Source organism: Lolium rigidum, chromosome 1, assembly GCF_022539505.1.
Source record: "Lolium rigidum isolate FL_2022 chromosome 1, APGP_CSIRO_Lrig_0.1, whole genome shotgun sequence".
Taxonomy (NCBI): domain Eukaryota; kingdom Viridiplantae; phylum Streptophyta; class Magnoliopsida; order Poales; family Poaceae; genus Lolium; species Lolium rigidum.
Window position 1 is genome coordinate 137,668,478 of NC_061508.1, and position 9,862 is coordinate 137,678,339.

Below are 9,862 nucleotides of genomic sequence, written 5' to 3' on the forward strand. Positions count from 1 at the left end.
AAAGACATATTTTGTGCCCCTGGAGAACAAAATAAAGATGGGTGCCCTGAAACTGCAATTTTGGAAACATAAATATTTTTTAGTATATGATAGAAAAGTTATCTACACTAAAGTTTGCATGTACACACATGGGACATGCATATATTTTTTTAGATCATTTTGATATTAAGAACTTATTTCACTCAGGAGTGGGTGCACTAATTTTACATCATTCCAGACGAAGCCTCAATTGTCTATAATTACTTGATTTCAGAGCATACAATTATCTATCGGTAGGCATCAACGGATACATAGACTGTGAGAAGGGGCAACATGTATGATCCCTCACTCCGACAACCTAGGCCCAACTATTTGTTTCTTATAAACCATGTCAAGTTTCATCTTACTTTTAATCAACATTCTGATCTACTTGCATTTTGTGGTGTTTATCGTGTGACTAAAATGGTTATTCCAGGTTACTTGCACTGATAAATAGAGATTGCGCCAGTCATCTATCAAAATTCTAATCTGCCTCCATTTTATGGTCTTCTTTTGTAAAGATTGAGCCAATATGCCATCTTCAAGTCAGGGTCATTCTTGAGAGTAATTATGGGAAGTTACAAAAAGTCGGTTGGGAAGAGTAGCCCAAGTGATAAAGGGTAGGACTTAATGCAGCGGAAAAATATGTTAATATCTATTTTTGGATAAGAGTGCGCACGGTTAGTATTTCAGATATATACATTCACTAGCTACATTGGTATCTCTGAAGTAGATGGAAATCCTAGATCAAACATGGGTGAGCATCCTAATTTCATTGCTCTTGCGGATTTCATTAAATCAAATTTTACCAACATCAAAATTATTCCTTTTATTATAGATAGTCCGACTTATGTAGATGTTGCTTTTGTTGTTCCTTTCTTGCTTATGTTGTTCTTGACATAGTCATTGAGTGTTTTGCTACTATAATATATTCCTTTTGTTTCCTTGGTTGTATATAAATATTTCTACTTAATTTCGTTTGATTTATCCTAAGATTATTCGATTGATTCGTTTTCTAAAACCGAAAAAATGGATTATCAGTTTCCACCTATTTTTTTAGCAATGGTACATAAAGTGTACATCGGCACGAATTTCACGGGATCGTGCGCCAAGGCGCACATCTAAATCTAGTTTCCATTGAAACGGATTAATTTTCCAACAAATCGTGTGAAAGGATGATTCCTTTTCCGTCGGCATCGGTCAATCATGTTTGAAATATGGAAATATCTGATCACATTCGCTCTTGTTAGAAAAAAGAACCGCTAGCCCTACAAGCCAGCGTAAACACTCTTCGGCAAATACCTGGAAGGTCTCCCCCAAATAATGAAATCCCAACAAAACCTAAGAATTATCGGAGAGATCGAGAGGGCTTAGTATTTGTCGATCAGTATTCACCAAACCGTCAAAAACTTCGTACCTCCTCCAATGGCGGATGCCGCGGAGAAGTCGCAGAATCCCTGCAGCATCTGCGACGAGGAAATGGCGGCCTCGGAGGTCCACCGCGGTGGCAGCGCCTGCTCTCACGCCTTCTGCCCAGCGTGTCTTACGGGCCACGTCCGCGCCAAGGTCGAGTCCGGCGCCGCCGCCACCGTGCGATGCCTCGACGCATCCTGCACCGGCACTCTCGATCCAGAACTGTGCCGCGCCGCCCTCCCGGTCGACGTGTTCGAGCGGTGGTGCGCCGCGCTGTGCGAGACCATGTTTCTTGGCGCGCGGCGGACTTACTGCCCCTTCCCCGATTGCTCGGAGATGATGGTGGCCGACGACGACGGCGAGCCCGTGACGCAGTCCGAGTGCCAGGTGTGCAGGCGGCTGTTCTGCGCGCAGTGCAGCGTGCCGTGGCACGCGGGCGCCGATTGCGCCGCCTACAAGAAGCTCGGGAGAGGGGACAGGAGCAGGGAGGACTTGATGCTGCTGGAGATGGCCACGGAGAAGAAATGGAGGAGGTGCCCCAAGTGCGACTTCTTCGTCGACAAAAGAGGTGGCTGCTTGCACATTGTCTGCAGGTAATTGCCCTTTTCTTTTTGGGTGACTGTACTGATCTATGGATCTCCTTCTGCCAAATTGTAGATTAGATCTTATTTTAGGTTTGGGAGAACAACTTCTACTAATAAGTAGTAACATAACATAGCACGCGAGTTTTCTATGTGGAGTAATTAATCAGTAAGTAGTCGGACAAGTGTTTAACGGCTTTGCATGAAAACTTGATGCCTAAAAGCTTAATGGTTGCGTGATCGTCAGGTGCAAATTTCAGTTCTGCTATGGATGTGGCAATGAGTGGGAGTCTGACTCATGTACTTGTGATGACCGGGATGACGACGATAGTGATTCCGAGGATGAAGATGATGGAGCCTGAGTCGATCTGGTCCCATTTTGATATATGTGACCTTGTCCTGATGTTATAAATTTCCTCCAGACTAGAGTAATACTTTGAAGTGTTCTTTGGTGCACGATAGATCACTCAAAATGCTTAATGGTTTCGTGACCATGCAGTTTTGAAAATTTTCATTGATATAGTAAACCATTGTTCTTGGTCATTGCGTGAATTTTCTGCAACATGTTACCAACCAATTTTCAGTGCTAGGTATGGCTCTCCCCGCTCCCTCCGCTCCCAGCCTAGCCTAGCCTAGCCTCCCACCACCACCGGAACCCCACCGCCGCCGTCGCTTCACTCCGGCTGCCCCTCTCCGTCATGGTCTCCCCCGCGTCCACCTCCGACGCGTCCTGCTCCGCGGACGGCCTCCGCTGGCGGAGATCCGGCAGCGAGTCCTCCAGCGCGCGCAGCTACTCCGACGTCGCGCGCACCGCCGCGGCGCCAAGCCCCGCCACCGCACCGACCCCCGCCGTTGCACCCTCCAGCGCCGCCACCGCCGCCGCCCGCAGGGCGCCCGCTGCCACCCGCCTGGGCCCCCGCTCGGAGGTGCACCGGGCCAACCGCGAGCCCGCCGTCGACGCCGATGGCTTCCAGCAGCCGCGCCGCAGGTACCACAACCGCCGCCCCCGTCGCCCTGAGACGCGTCGCTCTCCGCCTCGGGCCCGCCGCAGCCCCTCGCCGGTGGAGGACGCCGGCCTCTTCTTCCGGTGCCTCGAGCCCGGACACGTCGTGCACGACTGCACCAACAAGGTGCGCTGCCGCAAGTGCCTCCTCCCCAGCCATGAGTCATGGCAGTGCGGGCCCAGGCAACGCCAAACCCGGCGCGAGGCTGAGCGCGCGGCGCCTCCTGCTCCGCCGTGCCACGCCACCCCTCCGCCGCCGCCCCCACAACCGGCCACTCGCACGCGCCGCTCACCGTCTTGGCGACCCCGGCCCCGTCGCGAGTCATCGTGTCGCGCTCCGTCGAGATGCAGGAGTCCGAGCGCATGCTTGAGCGCGCCATGCTGGCGACCATCACCGGCACCCGCCCGGCCGTTACCATCGACGATGTCGCCGACCTGCTGCACTCCTCCTTCGAGCTATCGCCGGGCGACTTCACGGTGCATGTACACCACCCCGAGGACTTCCTAGTCGTCTTCTCCAGCATGCAGATCAAGGCGCGGATCACTGGCGATCACTTCGTCAGCTTCCCCGCGTTCTCCCTCATGATGCGGCCCTGGTGCAAGCTCGCCCACGCCGGCTTGGGAAGGTTCGAATAAGCGTCGAGCTTGCCCTCCGTGGAATCCCTCCCCAAGCCTCGGCAGCTCTCCACGGCTGAGCACCTCCTCGCCCCTAGCTACTGGATTGAGAAGATCCACCCCGACACCCGCTCCCTCGCCAACCTCGCCGTCTTCCGCTGCACCATCCGCGCCCACAACCCCGCCGAAATTCGCACCCATGCCGTCCTGGAGGTCGTTGAGCTGGTCCCGTCGCGCGTACCATCTCAGGCGCCGCAGGTCAAGACCCTCACCTACCCCATCAACGTCGAGATCGTTCACGCCGTCGCCGAGGGAGACAGCCAAGCCACCCAGGCTACGGATGCCGGCGCCAACGGCGGCGCGACGAACCAGGATGACGTGCGTGACAACGGCGATGGCCGCCCGCGTAACAGAAGGAGAGGACGCAAGCGCCGCCGGCACCCCCGATGGCCGCGTAGATGGCATGGCCCTTGACGGCCTGGGCACCATGGACCTAGGCCCTCATGTCCGGGCCGATGGTCTCACCATGTCGGCCTGGCTGTCCCGCCGGCAGCCGCCGCGCGATGGCGCGCCCCCGCCGGTGCTGGACAGGTTCATCGATCCGTGGCTGTACCAGCGCCGAGCCCGCCGTCCTCGTCGCCATGCCAAAAAGGGAAAGAGATGGGGCTGGAAAAAGAAGGATGCTGACACGGGCCCACTACCAAAGCCTGCTGCAGAGACAGCTGCCTCCCCGACAGGACCAGCGCCGCAGAGCCTAGGCCCGCCCCAGGGACAGATGGCCAAGCCTCACTCGCCGAATCAGAGATCCCCTGCACTCCGGACACCACCGGCCATTCAAACCTCTGCCGGCTTGCGCGCACGGACAGGAGGCGCCTGACGCGCTTTCGCAAAGCGTGTCCGGGATCGGTGCGGCGACCAACCCACGCCCAGCTTCGTGCTGGAGACGCAGCCGCTGGACCCACCGCGCCCTGCTGCAGATCCCTTGTCGGGCCTTGGCATTGCTACCTCGTCGCCCTCAACCGAGGTTTTGGAGCCTTCTGTTGATCGTGACGTTGCGGACAATGCTGGCGGGAACGCCACGCCACCAGCCACGACGTCTCCTGAAGCCACCAGCGCCCATGCAAGCCCACGGCCCAACACCTGCGAGAGCCCGCCCACGATCCTGCGCCGTCCAACTCCTGTGGATGTGAATGACGGGCCCTCCAACGAAGCACAGGCCTCTGCGCAGCCCACGGCAGCCTCCCACGTGGCTGCATGCACGCCCACTCCACGGCCAGCTGCGAGGTTTGCCTCGCCGCCGATCACCATGCGCCGCCGGAGACCATGCCCGCCGCAGCCATGGACACTTGGTGACTTCCTCACGGCAGCCACCAAGCACCTCACCGCCGCTCTGACCACGCCGGGGCGCCGCAGACAGAGGCCCGCGCTCAACTTCGCGCCGCGCCGGGGACGCTCCGCTTGTGCTGCTGCCGCGCCGACCACGGCTGAGCGTCGCGCCCACATGCACGTCCTGCGCTCGCTTGGCATCATCGGGACCAACCAGAGGATCACTGCGGAAGAGATAAAGGCTTACGAGGGCATGTTCGCGGCACCAATACCGCTCACCGTCCTCACGGCCATGGCTGCCATGGTTGACCGTGAGATGTCGCCGATCGCTCCCACGCCGGACGCTGCCGCCACCCCTGGTGGGCCGGTCCTCGTCTAGCTACGCTAGTGCACCACCACCGTCGATCTCTTCCCCATGGATCACGGCCTTAAGATAGCTAACTGGAACGTGCACGGCATTAACGCTCGTGCCCGTCGCACTGCCATTCGCTCGCTGATCGATACCACTGACGCTTCCATTGTTTGCCTACAAGAGACTAAGATGGAGCTTGTCTATTCGTCTGTTGTCCTTGAGATGCTTGGCTCCGAGTTTGACGACTACGTGTACTTGCCTGCGATCGGCACACGCGGCGGCATTCTCCTTGCTTGGAAGAGCACGGCTGTTTCTATCTCCGACCCGGAGTTCACCGCCCACACGCTCTCCGCCAAGGTCTGCACGCCCGGCGGCTCTCCTTGGTGGATTACGGTTGTCTACGGACCCCAAACTGACGCCAACAAGATCGCGTTCCTCCAGGAACCGCGCGAGGTCCGTGCTGCGTGCCCCGGGCCCTGGCTGCTTTGCGGAGATTTCAATCTCATCTACCGCGATGGTGACAAGAACAACTCCAACCTAAATCGGTGCATGATGGGACGCTTCCGCCACGTGCTCAATGACCTGGCCCTCAAGGAGATCTTCCTCAACGGTAGAAGATACACCTGGTCCAACGGCCAATCACCGCTCACACTCGTGCACCTCGATCGCTTCTTCTGCACCACAGACTGGGAAGAAAGCCACGGAGAATGCCACCTGCGCTGCCTGGCCTCCGTCGTCTCTGATCACTCCCCGCTACTTCTGGATTGCTCGCCCATGCCTGCCGGCCATCGCCGTATCCGCTTTGAGGAGTTCTGGTCGCGCCTGTACGGGTTCCACGACACGGTCACCGCGGCCTGGAACTCTGTCCACCATACCGACCCCTTCCAGCGACTCTGGCTGCGCCTGCACGCCAAGACGCGCAGCCTCACCAGCTGGAGCTCCAAGACGGTGGGTAGCGTCAGGATGCGCATGGTGATCGCCAGGGAGCTTATCCTCCGCTTCGACAAAGCTCAGGAGGATCGTGTCCTGTCCGCGCACGAGATCTAGCTGCACAAGCAGCTTAAGGCCACCTACCTAGGGCTGGCGTCCCTCGACCGCACCATCGCTCGATAGCGTGCGCGGATTGCCTGCCTCCACGACGGCGATGCCAATACGGCTTTCTTCCACCAGCAGTGCACTTACAGGAGGCAAAAGAACAGGATCTACGCCATCCGCGTCGACGACCAGACGATCACCGATCAAGCTGCCATCGCCGAGGCTGCCTTCGCCCACTTCGACGACCTGCTGGGCACCAATGTTGCACAGGACTGCACGCTGGATTTCACGCAGCTCATCGAGCCCGCGGACAACATGGATGCTCTCGAGGACCCCTTCGCCGCCGACGAAATCTGGAACGCCGTCAAGCGCATGCCGGCTGATAGCATGCAAGACACACGTCCGTTGGGAACCCCAAGAGGAAGGTGTGATGCGTACAGCAGCAAGTTTTCCCTCAGTAAGAAACCAAGGTTATCGAACCAGTAGGAGTCAAGGAACACGTGAAGGTTGTTGGTGGCGGAGTGTAGTGCGGCGCAACACCAGGGATTCCGGCGCCAACGTGGAACCTGCACAACACAATCAAAGTACTTTGCCCCAACGTAACAGTGAGGTTGTCAATCTCACCGGCTTGCTGTAAACAAAGGATTAGATGTATAGTGTGGAAGATGATGTTTGTTTGCGAAGAACAGTAAAGAACAATTGCAGTAGATTGTATTTCAGATGTAAAGAATGGACCGGGGTCCACAGTTCACTAGTGGTGTCTCTCCCATAAGATAAATGGCATGTTGGGTGAACAAATTACAGTTAGGCAATTGACAAATAAAGAAGGCATAACAATGCACATACATATATCATGATGAGTACTATGAGATTTAATCAGGGCATTACGACAAAGTACATAGACCGCTATCCAGCATGCATCTATGCCTAAAAAGTCCACTTTCAGGTTATCATCCGAACCCCTTCCAGCATTAAGTTGCAAACAACAGACAATTGCATTAAGTATGGTGCGTAATGTAATCAACACAAATATCCTTAGACAAAGCATCGATGTTTTATCCCTAGTGGCAATAACACATCCACAACCTTAGAACTTTATGTCACTGTCCCAGATTCAATGGAGGCATGAACCCACTATCGAGCATAAATACTCCCTCTTGGAGTCACAAGTATCAACTTGGCCGAGCCTCTACTAGCAACGGAGAGCATGCAAGAACATAAACAACATATATGATAGATTGATAATCAACTTGACATAGTATTCAATACTCATCGGATCCCAACAAACACAACATGTAGCATTACAAATAGATGATCTTGATCATGATAGGCAACTCACAAGATCTAACATGATAGCACAATGAGGAGAAGACGACCATCTAGCTACTGCTATGGACCCATAGTCCAGGGTGAACTACTCACACATCGATCCGGAGGCGATCATGGCGATGAAGAGACCTCCGGGAGATGATTCCCCTCTCCGGCAGGGTGCCGGAGGCGATCTCCTGAATCCCCCGAGATGGGATTGGCGGCGGCGGCGTCTCCGGAAGGTTTTCCGTATCGTGGCTCTCGGTACTCGGGGTTTTCGCGACGAAGGCTTTAAGTAGGCGGAAGGGTAGAGTCGGGGGCGTCACGAGGGGCCCACACGCTAGGGCCGCACGGCCAAGGCCTGGGCCACGCCGCCCTAGTGTGTCGCCACCTCGTGGCCCCACTTCGTATCTCCCTCGGTCTTCTGGAAGCTTCGTGGAAAAATAAGACCCTGGGCGTTGATTTCGTCCAATTCCGAGAATATTTCCTTTGTAGGTTTTCTGAAACCAAAAACAGCAGAAAACAACAATTGGCTCTTCGGCATCTCGTCAATAGGTTAGTTCCGGTAAATGCATAATAATGACATATAATGTGTATAAAACATGTGAGTATCATCATAAAAGTAGCATGGAACATAAGAAATTATAGATACGTTTGAGACGTATCAAGCATCCCCAAGCTTAGTTCCTACTCGCCCTCGAGTAGGTAAACGGTAACAAGGATAATTTCTGAAGTGACATGCTATCATAATCTTGATCAATACTATTGTAAAGCATATGAGATGAATGCAGCGATTCGAAGCAATGGCAAAGATAATGAGTAAACAACTGAATCATATAGCAAAGACTTTTCACGAATAATACTTTCAAGACAAGCATCAATAAGACTTGCATAAGAGTTACTCATAAAGCAATAAATTCTTAGTAGAAAGATTTGAAACAACACAAAGGAAGATATAAGTTTCAGCGGTTGCTTTCAACTTCAACATGTATATCTCATGGATAATTGTCAACACAAAGTAATATAACAAGTGCAATAGGTAAACATGTAAGAATCAATGCACACAGTTGATACAAGTGTTTGCTTCTAAGATAGAAGGAAGTAGGTAAACTGACTCAACAATAAAGTAGAAGAATGGCCCTTCGCAGAGGGAAGCATGACTACTATTTTTGTGCTAGAGCTTTTCATTTTGAAAACAAGAAACAATTTTGTCAACGGTAGTAATAAATCATATGTGTTATGTATAAGATATCCTATAAGTTGCAAGCCTCATGCATAGTATACCAATAGTGCTCGCACCTTGTCCTAATTAGCTTGGATTAACATGGATTATCATTGCATAGCATATGTTTCAACCAAGTGTCACAAAGGGGTACCTCTATGCCGCCTGTACAAAGGTCTAAGGAGAAAGCTCGCATTGGATTTCTCGCTTTTGATTATTCTCAACTTAGACATCCATACCGGGACAACATGGACAACAGATAATGGACTCCTCTTTAATGCATAAGCATTAAAGAGGAGTTAATATTCTCATAAGAGATTGAGGATTGATTGTCCAAACTGAAACTTCCACCATGAATCATGGCTTTAGTTAGCGGCCCAATGTTCTTCTCTCACAATATGCATACTCAAACCATTTGATCATGAAAATCGCCCTTACTTCAGACAAGATGAACATGCATAGCAACTCACATGATATTCAACAAAGTCTGTAAAAGTTGATGGCGTCCCCGTAAACATGGTTACCGCTCAACAAGCAACTTATTAAGAAATAAGACACATAAGTACATATTATTCACCACAATAGTTTTTAAGGCTATTTTCCCATGAGCTATATATTGCAAAGACAAAGAATAGAATTTTAAAGGTAGCACTCAAGTAATGTACTTTGGAATGGCAGAGAAATACCATGTAGTAGGTAGGTATGGTGGACACAAATGGCATGGTTTTTGGCTCAAGAATTTGGATGCACGAGAAGAATTCCTCTCAATAGAAGGCTAGGCTAGCAAGGTTGTTTGAAGCAAACTCAAGTATAAAAGGTGCAGCAAAGCTCACATATGAACATATTGTAAGCATTATAAGACTTTATATTGTCTCCTTGTTGTTCAAACACCTTAACCAGAAAATATCTAGACTCTAGAGAAACTAATCATGCAAACCAAATTTTAACAAGCTCTATGTAGTTCTTCATTAATGGGTGCAAAGTACATG

At 52.2% G+C, this 9,862-nt stretch overlaps 1 protein-coding gene across 1 annotated transcript; it reads left to right on the forward strand.

The window, feature by feature from the left end:
- The first annotated feature begins 1,443 nt into the window (after window positions 1-1,443).
- LOC124651922 (E3 ubiquitin-protein ligase RSL1-like) lies at window positions 1,444-2,374 on the forward strand. The gene is made up of 2 exons (XM_047190942.1): window positions 1,444-2,024; window positions 2,260-2,374. The coding sequence occupies exons 1-2, from the start codon at window positions 1,444-1,446 to the stop codon at window positions 2,372-2,374; spliced, it is 696 nt and encodes a 231-aa protein (XP_047046898.1).
- Window positions 2,375-9,862: the final 7,488 nt, after the last annotated feature.